Below are 22728 nucleotides of genomic sequence, written 5' to 3'. Positions count from 1 at the left end.
AGCCTACCACTGTTGATTCCCAAGCGATGGGAAACGAAAGAAAAGGAATCACTTCAGGACTCAGGCGAAGCGCGTTGTCGGAAGCCAGGCGTGGATGGACCGTTTACCTTGAAAAAAGGGTGAGCTTTAATCTCTTCTGCATCTTCTGCTCCTGCTCCGAGGCGTCGCTCAGGACACTTCTGGAGAAGCTGTCAAGGAAAAAAAAAAACTGGGGCTGGGTCCCAATCCAGCACAGACTTTGCTGTGGGACCCCCCAATGAACTCATGACTCTACCTTGTGCATAAGGGAGGTGCTGGATGCAGAGAGGAATCGCGGGAAACGGACATCTTCGCTGACGATGCTGTCAAAAATCTCCTCTTCGGTGTCACCAGGGAATGGAGACTTGGAAGGACAGAAGGACAGAGTTCTGGATTGTCTAGTTATTGGGTTTCTCACCTACTTAACGGTATGTGGGAATGACCCTGAGAGACGGAGGGCAGAGGTGCTGCCTGGGGAACGGTCAGATAAAAGGGGGAGGAGCCCGCAGCTGCATCACAGGCAGAGGAAGAAACTTAAAAAGGATCTGCCATAACACATCAGACTGTAAAAGTGACAGCGGGAGATTTGTACTTTCAGACTTACAAGACTGATGGCAGCCTCCCAGGTAGACCAGATAAGAAGCACAAGCTAATTCTACTTTATTGTAAGGCTACATTAACAGAATCCTGCAGGTCTGAAAGAACAAATCTCCCGCCTAAGTATCTCTGCTCGTTATGCAGCGGTGGGCTCCTCCCCCTTTTACCTGATTGCTCCCCTGGCAGCATCACTTCCCTTTGCCTCTCGAGGTCACTGCCACACACCATTACACCTACCTTTTCCAAGGAATGTCAAAACAGCCCCTCTCCACACAACAACCCTGTGAAGTAGGCTGGGCTGAGAAAGTTTGATGGGCCCAAAGTCACCCAGGCTCTTGTCTAAGAGGAATTCAACCTGGATCTTCCTGGGGCAAGAAGTCCAACCCTTTAACCACTACACCACACTACCTCCCCATTTATCTAACAGCAATTTGATACCTGTCTCCCTATATGTGCCTTGGCCTCCAGCAGGTTCTCTCCTCTACCTGGTCTTAGTTTTTCACCTTCTTTACATTAAAAGACAAAACAGGAAGCTTGGTCTCCCACAAAGAATTGGGTCTTAGTATTAAGTAATTAGCTCAAGACTGAACCTATGATGACATTAACTAATCCGATGTGAATTGCAGTGGTTCTTTCTTTCACTTTGGATGACAAGTTAAATCAACTGATGTTTGTAACACTGACATCCTAAATGGCAATTAATACTGATAGAATTTTTACTTTTCTCTTGTTATTTTCAATACTTTAAGATCTTTTAAATAATAGAATGTTAATCATCTTTAATCATATTATCTAAACATTACTGCACTGAAATTACACTGAAATAATACAGTGTATCATGATTTACATTAAATAAAAGGAAAAAATGGAAACAACAAAGAAGCAGGTCCTATGAAAGCAACTGCCTCATTCCACCTTCTTCTGAAAGAGAATTTTGGCAGCTTTCCTGGAAAGATGTAAATCTGCCCTCCCTCCGTCGTATATATTGTCAGAACTCTGTTTCCAAGTCCTGTTTTTCATTCTGGAATTATATTATGCCACAAAAGATGGGGTGGAATTTTCCTGTGCCAAGAACTGGGTTCCCAGTTGAATCACTGCCAAAGTGTTGCCCAGATTCTTCTTTTTATATATATATATTTTATGAAAAATTTTACAAAGAACATAAGAACTAAGACAAACTAATAAGGAGTAGAAGGAACTAAGAAAGAAGAAAAAAGAAAGAAAAAGAAATAGAATAAACTTCCAATGTCCTCTGCGGCAAATAGAAGTTCAGTTACAAAATCAACTCTTCCTCTATGATACAAAAATCTCAGAAAAGTTAACAGGGTCAGTCTTGGTTAATACATGGATGGGGGACCACCAGGTGATTCCCAGGACTATAGGTTAGACTGGCAAGCCTTCCAAGGTAGCCCTTAACAGGGCAAGACCCAAGGATGATCGTGCTGCTGTTAAGAAAAGCACACGGAAGAGTCCTTGACAACACAATCAAGTTTTTCTATTGTTCCCAATGTATTTACTGAATTCATATAGACTCGCAGATAAGCCAAGAATTTTAGGTGCCAAAATACACCCCCAAAATTGGGCAAACATCAGATGCTGCGCTCACCTCTCCCACCAGCATCTCAAAAATGAGCACGCCGAGCCCCCACCAGTCCACGGCCCGGGTGTAAGACGGATCCGTCAAGATTTCCGGAGCCAGGAATTCTGGGGTGCCGCAGAAGGTGCTGGTCCGGTCCCCAAAACCTATGCCTGGGACGCGGGATAAAATGGGAAGCAAGCGGGTCTGTTACTTGGTTGGAAATACACACAGCTCTCGCACCCTCCCTGCCAACCGCGGGTGTTTTTTTTTCTCACCCTCCTTGCAAAGCCCAAAATCGCCAATCTTCACAAACCCTTCAGCGTCTAGGAGCAAGTTATCCATTTTCAGATCTCTGGAGAGGCAGCAGAAGGAAAAACAGAGATGAAAGGGAGAAAGGGACACTCCGTGATTAAGGAGACAGGTACCGCCATCAATGTCAGCTCTGCAAAAGCTGCCAAGCATCTCACTTGCTCCACGCAGCGGTTACGAATATTCACTATTAAAGATGAATCTGCTTGCCGGACCATTTCTTTCAACCAGAATCAGCCTGACCCACCGGAGCTTCCAGAGAAAAATGACTTCTAGCCCCTGTTCTGTGAATGACCCACGTTTTTTAATTAACACCTGGAAGAGAGGCTGCCTAAACTTAAAAGGCTTAAAATGCTACCATTTAAAACTGGAAGACATGCATTTAAACCTGATTAACTGATTGAAAATTCTCCAAGCACAGAACCTGGAGAAATTCTGTTCTATTCTGTCCTCATCCTCATCCTATTCCAATTCCAATTCTTCTTGTATTTCAGGTGCCTTACCTGTAAATGATTGCCTTCTCATGTAAAAATTGAAGTCCTAAGACAACGCAGGCAGAGTAGAACCTGTGAAGGGATTGAACAGGGAAGGACTGAACATGGATTGATGGGATCGATCCCTGTGAAGGGACTGAATGTGGTCAAAAATACAGCATAATTAAAAGCACAAGGATTAGAGGCCAAGCCTCCTCCTTCAGACCCCAATGCTAATCCACTTCAAGAAAATCCAATGCTTTGGTTAAACCAGCATTTCTCAACCTTGGCAGCTTGAAGATGTGTGGACTTCAACTCCCAGAATTCCACAGCCAGCAAGGAGAATTCTGGGAATCAAAGTCCTCATGACTTCAAGCTGCCAAGGTTGAGAAACTCTGGGATAAACCAACACAAACCAAGTGCACTGGGAACACAGCTTTCCCTGCAACAGAAACACAAGTGGGGCAGGTTAACAGAAATGAAGCCAAGGAGGGCTTACAAGAATGGAAAAAATAGTCTACTTGGAGGAAACAGAAGGTTGTAGAAGTAGAAAATGTCTGCAGGTTGGATGGCAGGAGATCAAGATCTCCTTGCTCAAGAAGCTGCTGGTAGCAACCAAACACAGCTGGTTTGTGCCAGCTGGAGAAGACAAGTGGGAAACCTGCAGCAACTTTCAGAGGGCAGAACTGTCAGCAGGAAGCATTCCCACAAAGAGGGGAGACGCCGTGATATCTGGACACAAAATGACCAGGTGATCTCCATCGCTGCATTTCCAGCCCTTCCCAGGAAGTCTTGAAATTGATCCGTGTTGATGCAACCTGAACATCGCTTCTGTCTGTCTTCTGTTGGAAGAGGACTGAAAAAGGGGGTGCTCTCTGTGTGAGTGGCTCTGGGGAAATCGGGGGACGCAGCTGGGGAACGCCAAGGTGAGGATCAACCGTGGGACAACTGAGGAGTAGGTGAGACACGTGTCTGGTGGGCAACGCGACTGGAAAAAGAAGGCAAGAGATTGCCATGGGCCACAGAAGTCGAGTGAAACCATGTTTACCCCTAAAGCATTTACAGTTTGTGTAAAAGAGAATTCATTTTTTGAGCAGAAGCCCACCCTCACTAAAAGACCCCAACTTAATCCTGCCTGAGGCTGTCAAGCAGCTTTTGGAACCAAGAGATGACTTTTTACACACACACACACACACACACACTCAATTTTTTATTAAAAGTTCTAAGAACAATAATATGAACAACTACAAACTGTGATTTGTGGCTTTGATAGTGAGATGGGATAGACAGTAGAAAGAACAGAGTCACGATGTGACTTTAGAGAGAGAGATTAACATATAATTTATTTATAACTGCTGTGAGGAAGATTGGAAGCTGCTGCTTTATGCCTTTATCTCTCTCTTTATCTCGTTCTTTTTTTCTATCTTCTTTTCTCATTGCACTTTTAGCTTTTTCTGTTTTTCTTTCTTTTTCACTTTTTCTGTTCTAATTTAGTTTGTAGTTCTTATTATTGTTCTTAAAACTATCTATCTATCTATCTATCTATCTATCTATCTATCTATCTATCTATCTATCTATCTATTAGAGCCAGTTTGATGCAGTGGTTAAGGCACTGGGCTAGAAACTGGGAGGCCATGAGTTCTAGTCCCACCGCAGGCACAAAGCCAGCTGGGTGACCCTGGGCCAGCCACTCTCTCCCAACCCTAGGAAGGAGGCAATGGCAAGCCACTTCTGAAAAACCTCGCCAAGAAAACTGCAGGGACTTGTCCAGGCAGTCTCCGAGAATCAGACACGATTGAATGGATATCTATCATCTGTCATTTATCTGTCTAAAAGAGATAACATTTTTCATCAACCCACCGAGTGGCATCCTCGGAGAAATTGCTGGAGCAGATGTGCATCATGAGGTCCCCGCCGGGAGCATAATCCATCAGGAAACATGCGTGGCTCGGGCTCTGGAAGCAGGCAAACATGTTGACCAGGAAGGGATGACCAGAAGAGTTGATGACTTCAAAAATACGCTTCTCACAATTCAAGCTACCAGAGATAAAATTTCAAGGAAACATCAAAAGACAATAAAGGTGTCCTTTTTTACTTTTTAAATAAAAACAGCAGACACATGCAAGTACATTTTTCCCTCCACTTTCACCTTTCTAATAACCATGAGGACTAGCACCTTTCTTAAAATGGTTTTTAATGTTTTTTTTTAATGAGCCTTGTTGTTATTTTTGGGTTATTTTGTTGTATTATTCTGTGTTTTTAACTCTGACAGTGCTAGGTCAGCGTTTCTCAACCTTGGCGACTTTAAGAGGTGCGCACTTCAACTCCCAGAATTCCCAGCATGCTGGCAGGGGGAATTCTGGGAACTGAAGTCCACACCTCTTAAAGTTGCCAAGGTTGAGAAACACTGTTCTAGGAGAATAAGCTGGCCACCTGTTTTGTTAAGAATCTCACCAGGCTAAAGGCTGTAATGATTAAGTAGGTGACCTAACATTAGGGAGACCCGGGTTTGAGTCCACCATCAACCACACAAACTTTAGGCCAGTTGCCTCCTTCATCTGCCCCAGCTCACAAGGTGGTTGTTGGAAGGACCACTCCGTGCCTCTTTCTGGAGTAAGGACAAATTACAAATCTCACAAATAAATCAATGTTCACCTGTCCAAGTCGTCCCGGCTAATTATCTCATGTTTCTTCAGGGCTTTGATGGCAAAGAGCTTCTTGGTGGCCTTGTGACGAGCGAGCAACACCTAAACATAATGAGCCAGTCTTCTTGGTATCAGGCTGTGACCACACTGTTTCCCCCAACAGCTCCTCATCTGCCCCATCGGGACTGGAATGACTAAATCGTTTTTTAATGAGCAAATAATTCACGTCAATTCTACTTTTCTTGCTGACAAGTGACGTCAAGGTCATTTGCACCCTGGTGCCTTGAAGCCGTCACTCCGCCATCACTGAAATCAGTCTGCGTTATTGTTCTTTTCATATGTATATAATTTTTATTAGGAGTTTAGAGAAGAAGATAAAAACTAAGAACTAATATAAAGTAAAGAAGAGAAAGGAAAAAAGGCAAAAGACAAAAAGGGGAAAAAGGAAGAATGAAAAGAAATGGAAGGAAGTAGCTTCCAATTTTCTTTGCAGAAAATATAAGTGCAACTGCAAAATTTCCTTTTACTCAATGGTTACAAAAAGAAAAGCTCTCTTTTTCTTATCTATTTTTTCTAATCATCAAAGCCATAAATCATAAGATCGTTTTTTTCTGTTTCACGCAAAAAGTCTACAAGGGATGGTCTGAGTTATAGGTAGTCCTCATTTAGTGACCACAATTGGGACAGGCAACTTGGTTGTTAAGTGAAACGGTCACTAAGTGAAACCGTTACTGGGCTTATGATCTCACTTCAGCTTTTTTTTGCTTTATAGACCTGTGAAAGTCATAAATGCGAGGACTGGTCACAAAGTTATTTTTTTATCACCATCGTAACTGCAAACAGTCGCTAAAGGAGTCAGTTGCTAAATGAGGACTAGCTGTATTGTTCTTTCGGCACAAGGACGGTTGGATGACTCTGGAATATGGTGTTAGCACCGAAGGGTCCCAAGTTTCATTTAGCTTTTGGTGAATATTGCAATGGTGAAAAAGAAACAGGATGTTTTTATCACACTGTTGGATGGGGACAGGGAAGCGGTGTGTGTGTGCACATGTGCAGTCAGCTCTACCTTTCCGAAATGGCCCCTACCCAACACCGCAATACAACAGAAGTCTTCAAGCTGCAGGGTTCTCCTCCTGGGAAGGAAGAGAAAAACATGAAGAGCATTCTGTATTATGGAACATACTTGCAGGTAACACCATCTGCACATGGTGACCCTCAAAATTTTTGTCTGCTTTAATTTTCACAATTGACTTATCCGTGGGTAATCCACGGAATATCCATTTTTCATGGAATTTTGGTTAAAAATTCAAGGGTTGGCTTATAGGCAGATGGGTTTATCCGTGACCATATAAAGGCCCTTCAAAAAAAACATTACTGTATATACTCATGGATAAGCCCGTCTGCGGATAAAATGAACCCATTTCCCCCCCTTTTTTTAATGTTATTATAAGTCTTAGTACACTGTGTAGCTTCAACACACTGGGGTTTGTATAATACGTTTCAAAGTTCTCAACACTTATTTACATAGCTTAGAACACTGAGAACAGAAAAGAGAAAGAAAAAATATTCTGTCAATGTTAATGAACAATTTAGGGTGTCAGTATTACACGCATAACATTATTTGGCTTTTTCATCCAAAGTTGAGCATAACGTTGAAAAAGAACCACTATGACTCACATCAAAATAATTGTTATATACTAGAGGTTTTGATGTTAAGCTGGTTACTGATTAAAGTTTCCCTTGTATTGTTACTTAGTGTGTATGTGTCTATGTATTATATACAGTATATTATTTTAAAAAATTCCCTTCTCACCCATATGGGTGGCATGTGTCTCCCTTAACCCGGGGTACTCTACCAGAGGCCTGGGAGTTTGAGGGATCTGAGCTGTTCCTGGCACTGCTCTCTTCTGGACAGAGAGCTCTGATGTTGCTCCTGGGATCTGCTGGAGCCACCCTCCCAGCTTGGGAGCCACAGCCCCCAGTGCCCCTGCCACCCCTGGGACCACTTTGACCTTCCCTTTCCACATCCTCTCTCGTTCTTCTTTCAGCCCCTGGTCCTTCTCCAGCTTCTCACACTCCTTCTTCCAGATGTTGCTGTCACTTGGCACCACTCCATCTGTCACCACCGCTGTCTTCTGGTCCTTGTCTACTACCACGATGTCTGGTTGATTGGCCAGTACCTGCATGTCTGTCTGGATCTGGAAGTCCCACAGGATCTTAGCCCTGTCATTCTCCACAACCTTATGTGGAATCTCCCATCTGGACTTGGGAGGGTCTGGCCCATACGCCATGCAGATGTTCCTCTGCACAATGCCAGCTACTTGGTTGTGCCGTTCAGTGTGTGCTGTTCCTGCCTGCCTCTTACACCCTGCCACTGTGTGTTGGGCTGTCTCTGAGGCCTCTCTGCACAGTCTGCACCTCGGGCCCTGCCTAGTGTGGCAGACCCCTGCTTTTATGGATCTGGCGCTTAGTGCCTGTTCTTGTGCTGCTGTGATCAGTGCCTCAGTGCTGTCTTTTAGTCCAGCGTCACCTTGGCATATGCCGCAGTTGATGGCCACTTGTGCAAGCTGCCTTGAGTTGACTTCCAGTGTTGTCTTCCACAGTCCCACTGAGTTCTTGAGGAAGGTCCTGAGTGTCCTGTTGACTCTGTGTAGTGCCAGGCATCCACAGAGCCATGTGTGGGGCATTGAGTCGTAGGCTTTCCTGTAGTCAATCCAGGCTGTGCTCAGATGGGTCTGTCTAGGCCTTGAGTCCCGGGCAACTGCTCTGTCTATGAGCAGCTGGTGTTTGGAGCCTCCGGTGTTGTTCCCAATGCCCTTCTGAGCTGTCCTCATAAGGTCCTGCAGCTCGGTGGCTATGATGCTTGATAGGACTTTCCATATTGTGGGGAGGCAGGTCATTGGCCGGTAGGTGGATGGTGCTGTTCCCTTGTTGGGGTCTTTCACGATCAGCACCGTCCCACCTTGTGTCAGCCAGTCTGGGTGGGAGCCTGGTTCATCTGTGCTGCAGGCATTCATGCACTGCTGCCGTTTCTTTAGCCGGTAGGTGTGGATCATGTCCGGCCCAGCTGCTGTCCAGCCCTTCCTGTTCCTGAGCCGCTGCTGGATGTCTGCTACTGTGATGGTGACCGGTCCCTGCTCCGGGAGATTGCTGTGGTCCGCTCTCAGGTCCTGCAGCCACTTTGCACTGGTGTTATCTGTCTCCTCTTTCTCCTATGTGTTCCTCTGGTGCTGTTCCGTTTCTGCTGTTGCTGTGCAGCTGGGAATGCGCCTTGGATGGCTCTTTGGCGAGCAGAGTGTTTATCCTCTTGGCCTCTCCTTAGCCTGGTGCGTGTATGTATGTATGTATGTATGTATGTATATATACACATACATATACTGTATGTATACATACATACATACATATATATATATATATACACACACACATATGCATACATACATATATATTAATATGTATGTATTATACATACATATTATAATATATAGATTATATATATATATGGAGTCCTTGGTGCTCTCTGAGCCTTGTTGAGCCCAATCAAGGAACTCCCAAGGAGAGAACAACACCCCCACCAACACAAGCTGGACAAACTACCGTATATAAACAGAGAGCAAGGCCCCCTCCCTCCTTGCCCTGAAGATGTTGCCTAGTCTGGCAATGAAACGTCTGCAAGAAAACAGCAAGGCTCAGAGAGCACCAAGGACTCCCCAGTTCAACCCTGAGCTACAAATATTCTCTCTCACTCCTTGGTTCATACCTGACGTCAGCCTCTTGCAAGTTGCATGCTTTTTCATGGAGGGGGGGAGCTTTCTGATTCTAAAAACAAAACACAAGGAAGAAGGAGAGACCACTGGGTGATCAACAAACGCATAGGCAATTTGGAGGAGCAGAAGGGAACCACCGAAGTAGCTTCAGCTGAGCCCCTCCCTCCATAAACTGGAGGAACCACCTAGCTTCCTTTAGCCTACAAAAAGAGAAATAATTTTATTCCACCTCACCTCCAGGTCCTGGATGGGAACAGCTTCTAAATATTGCAATGCAGGCTTCCCCCCACACCAAAAAAAAAGATGAACCAAATCTGGGGACAGGGGGTAGCCTTGAAATTTATCTCATCCTGACCAAAACACCAGGAAATATCCAACCCGAACCTTCTGCTAAGGAAAAAGGATTTGGGATTTTGCTGATGTTGCATCCAATGTAAGTAAATAGGTGTTTGTTTGGCATTATTTCTCCAGTGGCTGCTGGTGCTTTGGACACTAGGGAGTCTTTTCCCCCCACTACAAGTCCCATCTTCCACAGCCTTTCAGCTTTTAAGTTTTTTATATGCTCGTTTGGGAGTCTGGGAGCTGATGGTGGGTAAGAATTGGTGTGGGGGGGAAATTTGGGACTTCTTTTGCTGTTTAAAAGCTTTTTGCTTGTACTGATAGGCAGTGCTGCCTCCATTTTGGGCCCTGTGATTGGAGGGAACCCTGAGAACCATACAAAAAAAAGAGATTCACAGCTTTTTGCCTTTCTGGAGAAATTTGATTTCTTTAAAACTCACCGCTTTCTAGCTGGGAGCCATTCTTATGTATATCGGCCCTTTTGCAAAACCTCTCACTCTCAGAGGCTGTAAGCACATCCTAGGATGCTCTCTGGATACCACTGGCCATGAGCAATGGGCATTGTAGTCCCACTCTTAGGTCCAGCAGTTGCTTGAGAGAGCTGTAAGCCTTAACAGACCTTGTGAATTAAAATTCCCGTGCTTGGCTCTACTCGGGATGAACAAAGTTCTTTTTTTTTTTTTTAACTAAGGCCAGCTCTACCATTAAGCAGAGTAAGCCAGAGAATGCCACAGAACAGCTGTTCCTCCAGAATCCCTCTGTTTTTCCTTTATTTGAGAAAAGGACTGTGTGGATCACATGAACTAACTCTACGCCCTTAGGCGCTTGGAGTTGACAGCTTCCAGAATTCCAACCAACAGGACTGAAAACTCAGAATCAGATGACCAACAGACCAGAAAGAGGCTTACCGTCGGTTCTGTGGCCGGCTCCTCGCGAGGAAACGGCAGAAAGAGGCGTGGGGGCTTGGGTGGGGGCTGACTTCCCAAAATCAACTTCGCTGGCGGGGAGGTGCTGAATTTGGAAGAGACATTTTTACATTTTTAAAACTCTCCCTTTCTCTCCAAACATCTACATCAGCCTTGTCCGCTCAACATCCTCGGATGGTGGATTGGGATTCCAACTCCCAGGGTCCACCTTAAAGTTGCTGAGATTGAGAAACACTGGACTAGGTAGTCTCCAAGGTCTCTTCCAAAGGTCTAGGATTCCTTGGTTTATAGGATCACAAAATCACATAGGATAGGTCCTCATGTCCAACCATGTACTCGGGGCAGGAATCCAAATCAAAGCATCCCCAAGAAATTTCTCTCCAGCCTCTGCTAGGTAAGAACAGGTTCTCTGGTGTTCCACACACCATCTGAGTTCTCGTGTCTCCTAACTTGGCCACCATATTTGGAAAAAGCTCTAATCGCTTGGAGAAAAGGTCAGCAAGGGGGAAGAAGATCCAGGTGTGCACAATTATGCCTAGTGCAAGCAAACAGGGAGAAGTTTCTTTCCTCGTTCAAAACCAGGAGTCATCCAACGAAGCTGATTGGAAGGAGATGGAGAACAGACAAAAGAAAACCTTCCTGCAGTGCAGAATCAGCTTGTGGAACTCATGGCCACAAGACCATAATGGATGTGTTTCAAAGGGGACTGGATCAATTCATGGAGGACAGGCCAATTGAGGACTCCATGTTACCTCCAGGTTGGGAGCTGTCTGTCTCCAAATCCCACTTGCAAGAGACTAACAGTGGAAGAGGAGAAGTTCTCCATCTCCTGCTTGGGAATCTTCCAGAGACATCTGGATGGCCAATGGAGAAACAGTATGCTGGATTAAGAGGTCCTTGGCCTGATCCAGCAGTGGTATTCTTGGGATGTGGGGTATTCTCTCTTCCTGGAAAAGTGTGACAATTATTCCACTTCTAGATCACCCAGCAAATGATTGAACATATTGTATTAAATTAAAAAAAACAGAACTAAACAAAACTCTGCCTTGTATACATATGCATTTGCAAACAGCTCCATGTGAAGGCCCTCAAACATCAGCTCACCTGGCCTGCACGGGCCCCAAATTGTCCTCAGCAGCAGCTGCAGAGGAAACATCTGGACGTAGGGACTCTCGGAAAGGGGGGCTTGAAGTGTTCAAGGAGCTGCAAGGGGGCAGAAGGCTCATCATCAAGCGCCCCCAGGTGGCAATGTTGACATTCATCTGAGAAGCTCGGAGGAACTCTTTCCCTGCAGGGAAGGACAGGCAAAGCCAGCGATTCTCAAATGGTGGCCTGTTCGGGTCTCCTTGGTGGCTGGCCACCACCGGTGTCATCCTTGATTCTGGATGTCATGTTCTAGCATTTCCCCTCAAAACTCAAGTGTTCAGCTGAGAACTCAACTGGGTTCTGATTGATGATGAAGAAAAGCTGTTCAGTTTTCAACCATCACCACCAGCATCATGGGGCGATGCAATGGAAATTCTTAATGCAGGGAAAAGTATTGGCATCTATGCTGTTCATGTGTCCTACACGGAAGATCTCCTACCTTTTTGTTTGGGGAAAATGCGCTTCTGGCGTTGCAGCTTGGAGTGGGTCTCAATGACAGGGTTGCTGAACGTTACCTATGGAGGGAGAAAGAAAAAGACTCTAAATGATACATTTACAGGGGGCAAGGCTATGTTTCCAGATGCAGTCCATGCTTTGAGTGATATGCAAAAGTTTCAATGGTTTGGATCACTCGAATCTCACTGGAGGTGTTCTGGGCTCAAAACTAGGCTGTTTTAAGGGCAAGGAAGATGAGGATGTTCCTGGGGAGATCGAAAAAAAAATCTGTTTGGAACTAAAATTGAAGTTATGAAACGTTTTGGAGCATCTTGACAACTTCTGAAAGCAGCTGTGTCTTTTCTGGGAGAAAGACACAGCTGCTTTCAAAAGGGGCCGATAGATATCATACGCAGACTCAGAGGAATCTTTTCGTTTCTGAATCCGGTGTGCCACACATCCCTGGTTGGTTGTTTCACCCTCAAGACTGTACATTTTGCTCTCAAAGGTTTCTGCAAAGATGGGGAAGGTTCAATTCCAGCACCTCCAAATCAGGTTTGGGAAGCCCCATATCAGACCTCTCCCAGTCAGTCTGGGGAATGTTGAGTAAGACAGTGGTGACAGGGTGGTCTGAGTTGGTGACTACCATTGGATCAATGGCTGTCAGCCTTTATGGTAGTGGGACTCCCTCTGAAGGCATCTGCTGTGAGACTGGTGGGCTTCCTTGTACAGTCGGTGGACCACTGCGAGAAGAGATGGCTGGACGAGACGGGCCAGGGGTCCAATCCACCATGGCATGGCTTAGGTTCTTATGATTTGGTAAGAGGGCACTTGTTTTCTTCGCAAAATGTTGAGTGCCCAAACTATTTCATGCATGAGACAACTGGTCCATGCCTGAACATACGCACATTCTAGGCTTTTTGGTTCCGCACAGAACAAAACCGGAAGTGGTTTCAGGAGGCGGGGGGAATGGGGGGAAAAACTAAAGACATCAGCAGTTTGGTGGAGGCAGTGAAAGTGTTGGGAATTTCAGGCTGCCGACCAGGCTGACAAATGGAACACATTGTGCTAGAAATGCTGATGGGAAGAGAAGATGGCCAAGTGTACTCTACTCCCACTTCTCAATCCTGGAATCGTGGCTGGTCCAGAATGGTCCAGCTGAACCTCTGGAATGTGATGATTTTGTTCTGAGTTTGCAGCAAAATATTTTCCCTATTTTGTGCACACGCAAGGAGAAACCCGGAAAAGAAGCTGCTAGTGTGCGTTGAGTTTGACTTGGTGCCTCAGAGGTAGAACATCTACACCGTGAGCCACAAATCCAGGGTTTGATTCCTGACACCACCAAATCCAGATCATACTCCTTTCTGAAAGAGGTAGCCAAGATTTATCCCTTCTTGCTTCACTACTGCTTATTTTCATAAAGACAAAGCTTAAAGAAATTTGTCCAGTGGTTAGATAATTTCTACAGATTATGAGATTTGGTGATTAATAAAACAAAGATAAAATCTGTTGAGATTCTTATTTCACAGTGTTTTGTCCACTTGATTGGTTTCAGGATCTTCAAATAAGTAGTAGCGTATTAAAAGAATTACAGAACCTTGGGGAAAGACTTAGAGCAGTCTTTGTCAACCTTGGCAACTTTAAGACTTCAACTCCCAGAATTCCCCAGCCAGCATGAGATTCCCCAGAGATTTAACAGAATTTGAAAATCATACAAAAGGTGACCTGGAGCAATTGTTGGGCCTTGTTTATAAATTGGGGTGAAATAGGATCCGACAACTAAACCAGCTAAAGACCGCACGATTAAACAATTGGAGAACTTAGTTGGCGTAACAGACATGCAACAATGGGAAGGTCAACAGAAGAAGAAAATTAAGTTTACCCTGAATTTAATTTACCTAGAGAAAACTGGTATGTTTTATCATTGGTATATTACCCCAGTCTTGTTGGCTAAAACAAATTGCTTATTTTCTAAAGATGGTTGGCAACGTAATGGTCAGGCTGGGTTCTTTGATATCTGCTGTCAATGCTGCAATAGGCTGCGGTGCATGAAAGAATGCAAATTCACTACTTTATTTTGGAAATGGGAATCCAATCCAATTAGTTTTCCAGAGAGTAAAGGGAGAGGAGGGGAGAAGAGCTTTGTAATGATATGCAGGAAAGACCTTGGGAGACTGGGCAAAGAGATGCTGCCTAGGGAACAGTCAGATAAGAGCAGGCAGAGCCCACAGCTGGATAGTGGACGGGGCAAGAGGCTCAGAAGGGACCCTCCCTAGTTTCTCGGGCTATAAAGGGGACGGGGGGAGACTATACTTTCAGACTTGCTAGATTCTGTTAATGTAGCCTTACAATAAAGTAGAATTAGCTCATCTGGTCGTGTTTCCTGTCTGGTCTACCTGGGAAGGCTGACAGACTTTCACATTTGTAAGGCTGATGTAAGGCCTTTGAGGTAGCCCAGACAAGAAGCACAACAATGATTACTAGCTCCATCTTTGTTGTCAGGTTATGTTAAGAGAACCTTGCAAGATTGAAAGTATTTCTCCCCTCCTCTCCTTTTACTCTCCAGAAAACTAGGGAGGGTCCCTTCTGAAACATTTCCCACACCCCTTTTCTTTCTGTGGGCTGAGATACCTTTTACACGCCGGTTGTCCAGTCTGTGGCTCTCCCTTCAGTCTCCCAAGGTCCTTCCCACGGACATTATAGAAAGGGAGGAGGTCCAACACAGACTTGCAAGGTGCTGTTATTAGAGCCAATCTCAACCAGAGTAGTTTTAGCTTTCCAACATGGCTGATTTCTGGCCTGGTCCACCTGGTGAGAAACTGGCGATTTCTCCAAATCCATGGCAAACGCCTTGGGGGGTTTGCCCCTGTCGAAACAGTCCCAGTGGAGATGCTACCCAGTAGTAGAAGGAGAGCATCCAACTTCCCCTTACCTCTACGAAGAGCGTCCCTCGTGGCTCGAGAGAAACGGCCATGCTGTGGCAGGCGTTATCAAGGAAGCCGTCCAGACGCAGGAACGTCACCCCACAGAGTTTGCGCCAATCATGCCAATAGACTGAGACTTCCAGCTCCCGAGACTGGAGGGTGAAGGGAACAGAAATCAGCAGGGCCAACAGAGGATCCATTTCCAATCCCAGAACAGCCTTCCTCGACATGGCATCTGACTTGCTCGCTGCAGTAATGCGGTTAAGGGGTTGACCCTAGACGGGGGATGCTGGGTTCTTGTCCAGCCCCAATCGCAGGCCTGACACGGTGAATTTGAGCCAGCCCCCTTTGTCCAGGGACAAATTCATCTATATTTACTAAATCTGAAGGCAACTGAATCATTCCAACTCCAGCAGCTTACGATCAAACATAGTAACGGTGACCATTTTTTCTGGGGTTCTCCAGAAAATAAAGGACCAGCCTGAAAAAGGGACCAGCCTGAAAGGGGTTCACAAGGACCAAAAATGTAAATTGTTTATGTCTATCCCTTTGCTTCACAAAGGAAAATTCAGGAGCAAAACCAAGAAAAACGTGCAAAAACGCATATTCGAGTAAAGATATCTAAAATCAAACAGGATATGGACATGTATTTTAAAAAGACAATTCCATGTCCATATTTTTCACAGGAATGGGAAAGACTGTGCATTAAGGGGTACAGTATGTGTACAGTAAAAGTTAAATGACCAAAATAAAGGGCAAAAGTGAGTTTTTAAAAAATAAGTAAATCTAAAGGACAGCTTTTTTAAATAAAGGACTCTCCTTTATAATAAAGGACGTACGGGCACTGTAAGTATAATACAAGAAAATAATCCAACCTAAAAAAAACAGATATAAGAAAACCTTCATGAAAATGAAAGAGGAAAATAATTAAGAGAGAATTCAACCTTTACTCTCCACCCCTTAACCCCACAGCTCAGCTCAAAAGCCCCAAACCAGCTGAACAATAAGCAATGAAAAAATATTAATAAGGGACATATGATAAAGGGCCACACCCCAAATGCCCTATTAGCTCCCCGGATGGCCATTATTAAGGCAGACCCTTATAAATGCTGCTATAAGTACGTGCTGAAACAGCAGGTATAATTGCAAATCACCAAAATTGTGACATCCTCACAATTTAGGCGGAGATCTGTGTTAGTCTAGAGGGGCAAAAAATCTGAGGCAGGCTGGTAGCACCTTTTCCAACTTGCAAATTTTATTAAAAGGCAGAAGTCTCTTCATTCCTTTGGATTTCAGCTGGTTTCTGCAATGCCTGATAAACAGGGCCAGATTTTCAAACTGCAAATTACTCTCCTGGCTAAATGCTACTGCTGCTTCCACCAACCGGGGACAAATGAATCTTGGAAATCACTTGGGACCTGTGACCTTTAAAAGCCCATTTGCTTGTTCGCTTCTGCGTCGTAGCAAGACAGCCTCCCACCCTCTTAATAAAAAATTTAAGGCTCTAAAAAGAAAGCCCACTCAGATCTAGGTTGGGCAGCCCCTCCTTGAAAGAGGAACGGTAGAAAAAAAACTGTATTTGCACGAGAGTCTATTGAGGTCCCCTCCTTTTGCAACAACCAGTGCCCACATTTTGAGGGTGCTCAAATACACACTTACTCTTTCCAACTCAATAGTAAATGTTTGGTTCCAAGACTGCCTATTAACCGGCCCCCAATTTGTCTGGCCGACGACCTTGTTGTCAACCTTGAGGACCGCAAGGACTTCGCCTGCCGAAGGAAGAAAGAAGAAACAGGGGTGACACCAGATCTTAGGGGTCCCATATCTTCTTGGGGGGGAGACTCTGCCAAGCCCCCTGCAAGTATTGCAGAAGCTCAAGGCCACAGAGCACGTGGCCTTTGGATCTGGCTCAGGGAAATGCTCCTCCTTGAATTTTGAATTTGAGCTACGCTCCAGCCATTGATTAACAGAAATAAATTTGGAACTGGCAGGGTTGGAAAAGGTCTTGATCAAAGGGAACCCTATGGCATCGCTTCTTGCAATTGAAAGAAATGTTCAATTCCGCTAAAGGATCAGAAAGCTCGGTTTCGTCCAGAATTCTGCTTCCCATGGTATCCAATTCTTTGTGAAGGCTCCCAAAATGTGGTTCAGCGCAATGTCTTCCCCAGGATCCTGTTAACATTGATAGCTCCGTCCATGAGATTTCACTCATTCTCCTAGAGAAGCTGACAGCTTAGCCTCCTCTTGTGGCAGGGAGTTCCACGTATTAATTACCTACCAGGTGATGTTTTCCTTTCGTTTTTTTCTGGGAAGCTATTATGCCCTGATTTCATTCAGGAATCTAAAGCATCTAGGTTTTGTTTTGTTTTTAATTAGAAAAGCAGATGATAGGTTGCAGGGCACTTAATTTAAAACATTTTTCTATATCTTTACTCCATTACCCAAGTCACCACCCTGAAGTGGTTCCCGATCATTTTTACTTGGATAATAAACGTGATTCAGCTCTATCCGTTGCGATTTCTATCCCATGCTTAAGGGAGGAGTGGGAGAGGAGAACCAGCCACTTGGGGCATATTCTCTGTCATGTGGGGGGGGGGACTGAAGGTGGCTGTGAGACAGGACCCCCTCGTGTCTCCCCAGAGAGACTCCACCAAGGATCTTCAACACTCACCACTGAGTTCCTCAGAGCGAAGTTTTCCCGCAGACCCCCGGCCAGGGATGTTGACACCAACCCATGTCCGAGTCAAGGGCTTGAAGTCATCAGGGCTTGTATAAACGGGAACAGAAGTGGCTACACGGGAGCGGCCTGAGGTCTTCTCCAAGAGGTCTTCACAGCCTATCAAACGTACTTGAAGGCTACCTGCAAGCCAAAGAGGAGAACCACAAAGTGTGAACAACCACAGCAAAAGACATGCAATTCAAGTTCTTTGTTTCTCCCTGAAGACAGCATCTTTCCATCTATCCGGGACTCGAAACACTGGGGACCGGCCAGTGAGACGTCCTAGGAAAGGGTGTCCCGACTTCTGGAGGGTTGGGTGATGCCTGCTCCTGTCTGCCATGTTCAGGTGGGTTTCAAGAAGGAGCAAGGCTATCCGACCCACATTACTGGAGGGAGATCTAGAGGGCACACTTGGCTTACAGCCTTCCCATTCCCAATCTGGTGGACACTCAATAAGGAGTTGAAGAATGAAGCCTAAGGTCAAGATCAGGAGAAGTGATAGCCCCACTGCACACTGTGGTCAGACTACACCTGGAATATCGCATCCAATTCAGGTCACTACAGTGGACAAGAAGGATGCCAAGGAAGAAGAATGAGGGCAGAGAAGAGCAACAAAGATGCTGAGGGTATTAGAGGCTAAATCCACTGAAGAACAGTTAAAGGAACTGGGTCTGTTTAGCCTAAAGAGGAGAAGATGGAAAAGGGACATGAGAGCTGTCTTCCAACCCTCAAAGGGCTGTCCCAGGGAAGAGGATGCAGATTTATTCTCCATAATGACCAAGAGTAGATCAAGAACCAATGGGTGGAAGCTTTACAGAGGGAGATCCAAACTTGGAATAAGGAGGAATTTCCTGACCATGAGAGGTATGAAGCAGTGGACCAGCCTGCCTCCTGGAATTCTGGAGCTCCATCACTGGAGGGTTTCATGCAAAGGTTGGACAACGTTTGCATGGGATGGTCTGAGGATTCCTGCCCAGGGCAAGGGGTTGGCTAGAAGACCTCCAAGTCCCTTTGGATTCCATGATTCTATGATTCTGTTCGCATAGCTCCTGTGGCAAGGAGAAGGAGAATGGGTGGAAGTTTTACAGGAGATCCAAAGGCAGAATGAAGCAGTGGACCAGCCTGCCTCCTGGAGTTGTGAGGTCTCCATCACTGGAGGGTTTCAAGCAAGGTTGGATAGCACTTATCTGGGATGGTAGGAAGATTTCTGTCCTGGGCAGGGGGTTGGATTAGAAGACTCCTAAGAATCCTTCCAACTTTAGGAGTCTATGAACAGCTGGAAGCTTCAACGGCTCCAAAATGCAGCAGCTGGATAGCTAATTGGTGCATGGTTATGTAAGCCCCTTGAGAGATGCATGCAGTTTGGCCATTGTTGTCAAAACACAGTTTAAGCTCTTGGGCTTCACCTTCCATGACATCACTGCAGTTATGGGAAATTACGCTGCAGGGGAAATGTTAAAATCCATCAAAATCCTTTGCATTAACTTATCCTACCCAATTTCTCAGTGACCCAAGAGCAATTTTAATGAGCACAGGAAAATTATTGCTCAGCAAGATCGTAAGGAAAAATGTTCAAAATATATTGCTGAACGAGAGAACTGTCATGATTATAATAATTCAAATCAGTTATCATTTCCCAATTTAAAAGGGAAATTCCAGCATGAATTAGCCAAGGTAGATCTAAAGGAAATTAGATTCTCTCTCTCTCGGTTTGAACTGAAATACCGGCTCCTTGGCTAATTTTGCTCCAGTTACAGCACTCACAAAAGGGGCTTCTGTTTATTTTGCGTACTTTGAAGTTTTAGTGGAAATTGGCACAACTCTGTTGCCAGTTAACATAGTGTTTACGCACACACACACACCCTCTGCAGATGAGTGAGATAACTTTGGTATTTTACTAAACATAGTTAATCTGTTTACAAATGCCACAATGTTTTCATTGTCAGCACTGTTTGTGAAATGATGGTTAAGTCTAAAATCTACAAAACTTTAATGTAACTGGCCAGTGTAGATTTAGTAAGAACAACAAAATCTGTACAGTATTCTTTGCGTTCAATAATCTCTGATTGCACAATTCCTATTTTCTTTTCATTTGCGTGCACACACGCTCAAATGGAAAATCATATTTAACGGGGCTGATGCAGTGGACTTTAACTAGCACCAGCAAATCCACACACTTGCATTTAAATCTTGATAGCTGCCAGAAAGTCTGTATGTTGTTAGAAAGGGAAACTCTTGATTCCTTTTAAAAATATCCACAGCTCTGTAATTCAGATGAGAGTTAAGATTTCATTCTGTCCAGTTTTTTCCATGCACACAATTCTGGAATGTCACTTCCTCTCATTCAAATTGATTTCCTCCCTACCAGTCCAATAATTACATCCGGCCTTAGGTCTTACATCAAGTTTTGCATTCGCCAGATTGATCAACATACACACAAATATTGAAATAAAATCAAGCAGAGATAAGATCAGCATGTCAGCTGTTTAGTGAAAATCAGGGGGTGCAAATAAGTGGAGGAAATTATTGGGTGCAATTGCCAGCAGAACTGAAGACATTGGCACATCTTATGGAGAGGTGGTGTTAAAATGCAGGCTCTGCTACAGGGATTTCCTTTTTGAAAAGAAATTATTTTATATATCCATTTTGTTCTGGAAGCTTTACTGGTTTTTGCCCTTAGCAACAGTGTGGAAACTAACAGAAAAACAAGGGGAGTGAGTAAATAAATAAATAAATAAATAAAAATATATAAATAATATTGCACCCTTTTAAATATGGAAAAAATATATACATTTCAAGTGAGGAAGAATAGCTTGCCACTAATTGTATAATTATATGAAAGATTTACTTCTCCTTCTAAATTTGAACAAGCATTTTATCACCAAGAGTCCCAGTTGGCATATTCTAATTTGTATATCCAGTGTCCCTTTTTCATATTGTTAAGACACCTCACAGTCATTTACACATTAAATATTACTATGGAATGAATTATAAAGAAGACTAATTTTGATTACCACCCTTACTTTTGGGGGGGGGTTGTTTGTAAACACCTCTGTTTTCCTCTCTTTTGCGTCTAAAATAAAATGTTAAAACTGAAAAAGAGAAAGAATGACTTCTTGTTGTTTAGCTTCATTTCCATGTCTTAGAACCATAGAATCCTAGGGCTGGAAGGGACCTTGGAGGTCCTCTAGTCCAACCCCCTGCCCAAGCCCAAGGCAGGAATCCTTCTACCATCTTGGACCAATGGTTGTCCAATCTTTTCTTGAAAACCTCCAGCAATGGAGCACTGCTGAAGGCAAGCTTTTTCTCACTGTCAGGAAATTCCTCCTCGTTTCCAGGTTGGATCTCCCCCTGATGAGCTTCCACCCATGGCTCCTTGTCCTACCCTCGGGTGCCATGGAGAATAAATCGACGCCCTCTTCCCTGTGGCAGCCCTTCGAGTATGGGAAGATGCCGTCATGGCTCCCCTCGGTCTTCTCTTCGTTAAGCTAAACATGCCTAGTTCCTTTAGCCGTTCTTCATAGGATTTAGCCTCCAGGCCCCTGATCATCCGTGTTGCTCTTCTCTGCCCTCTTTCCAGGATTTCTTGGTCCCCTTCATGGAACACAGCAAAGATTAAAAGATACCTGTGAGAGCCGTGGGCTTGATCAAAGTTGGGGGCAACTGTTGAGCCCCAAGGGAGAAGGTGTTCGTTATTTCTTGCTTGATTAGCCCCCGTTTTGGGTGATCTGGAGCAAGCTTGCTCAGAAGGTGCTCGAGGGACAGCCGAAAAAGATCGATCTTTTGAGATGATTCCTGCAGGCAAGTCTGTGCCTAGAGCAAAACATAAAGGAGAGGAAGAAGTTTGAAGTATAAAAGGACTGGAAATATTTATTTCATAAACAAACAAATAAATATTTCAAAATCTTTCCCAGGCTGGCTTGCAATTCTCCCCAACTCTACCATTTGCTGGGGATACTGGGTATTGTAATCCAACACACCTGGAGGGTGCCAGGTGGAGGAAGACCCCTTGAATTGCAGCCTCCATCCTCCACAAGGACTAGTAACGTTCAGAGTCACCCCCTCTGGCTGCCAAACCTCTTCAGTGCAGTTACAAAGCTCCCCTTACCTCTGCCAACATCTTCCGGTCCTGCACCCGCCGGCCACCAAGGATCTTCACCACATTTTTGGCTCCCTCGGCCACCGCTGCTTCCACGCGCAGGCGATGCCGCAGTTCTTCGAGACGCAGCTCCAGGTGTAGGAAGGGCCCTCTGTCTCCCATCCCTGCAGAGGTGGAAAGGGATAATCGAGGTGATCCAGCAACACAAGAGCCCACACTCTGAACAACCTTCTGCAACCTGAAACAGGAACACAGCCACCTTGTGTGGAGAAGGCTTCCTGCCCCTTTTCGTACACAGAACACAGTTCTGTTGATTTGCAGAGAAAGAAAAAAAAGCAAGCATCTAGTCCATATTGACTACAAGTATGTAAAGCAGATCCTTGGGACCAGCAATCCAATTTTAATCTGCAAGGGCAAGAGCTGATAAAGAGAACATTGGAGAACAGAATTGGAGGAAGATTAAAAAAAAATTCTATATCTTCTACGCAGTGAACCCAATCAATAATATCTGTTGTCCACCTTTCTCTGGGCTCAAAACCTAAGAGGGTTGGGCCTGATCAGGAATGGATGGGAGGCCACCAAGAAATCCCCGAGGTATAGGTTAGACAGGGAAGTAAAAACAGGTCCCAGAAGACAAACCCTCCTGTTCCATCCCCCAGATTTGTCTGTGAATTCACCAGAAACTGAGCTCCAACATCTTTACTGTCTTTGCAGTGGGCGGGGGAGAAACATCTGTCAACAGCCTGCATTTT

At 44.8% G+C, this 22728-nt stretch overlaps 1 protein-coding gene across 1 annotated transcript in view; it reads right to left on the bottom strand.

Annotated features, from left to right (window-relative positions):
• PKN3 (protein kinase N3) overlaps positions 1 to 22728 on the bottom strand; it is a 32659-nt gene that overhangs the window by 1173 nt on the left and 8758 nt on the right. Inside the window, exons 5-21 of the mRNA XM_063316439.1 lie at positions 21986 to 22140; positions 21504 to 21690; positions 17830 to 18018; positions 16818 to 16927; positions 15167 to 15310; positions 12239 to 12314; positions 11758 to 11941; positions 10636 to 10738; positions 9382 to 9440; positions 6688 to 6754; positions 5632 to 5723; positions 4837 to 5013; positions 3007 to 3069; positions 2470 to 2546; positions 2222 to 2364; positions 275 to 382; positions 108 to 188 (exon numbers count right to left, since the gene is read on the bottom strand). Of these exons, the coding sequence (XP_063172509.1) occupies positions 108 to 188; positions 275 to 382; positions 2222 to 2364; positions 2470 to 2546; positions 3007 to 3069; positions 4837 to 5013; positions 5632 to 5723; positions 6688 to 6754; positions 9382 to 9440; positions 10636 to 10738; positions 11758 to 11941; positions 12239 to 12314; positions 15167 to 15310; positions 16818 to 16927; positions 17830 to 18018; positions 21504 to 21690; positions 21986 to 22140 (2015 nt within the window). The remainder of the gene's footprint in view (positions 1 to 107; positions 189 to 274; positions 383 to 2221; positions 2365 to 2469; positions 2547 to 3006; positions 3070 to 4836; positions 5014 to 5631; positions 5724 to 6687; positions 6755 to 9381; positions 9441 to 10635; positions 10739 to 11757; positions 11942 to 12238; positions 12315 to 15166; positions 15311 to 16817; positions 16928 to 17829; positions 18019 to 21503; positions 21691 to 21985; positions 22141 to 22728) is intronic.

The sequence above is a fragment of the Candoia aspera genome, chromosome 16 (genome assembly GCF_035149785.1).
Source record: "Candoia aspera isolate rCanAsp1 chromosome 16, rCanAsp1.hap2, whole genome shotgun sequence".
NCBI lineage: Eukaryota > Metazoa > Chordata > Lepidosauria > Squamata > Boidae > Candoia > Candoia aspera.
This window is presented reverse-complemented; position numbering and strand designations above follow the sequence as displayed.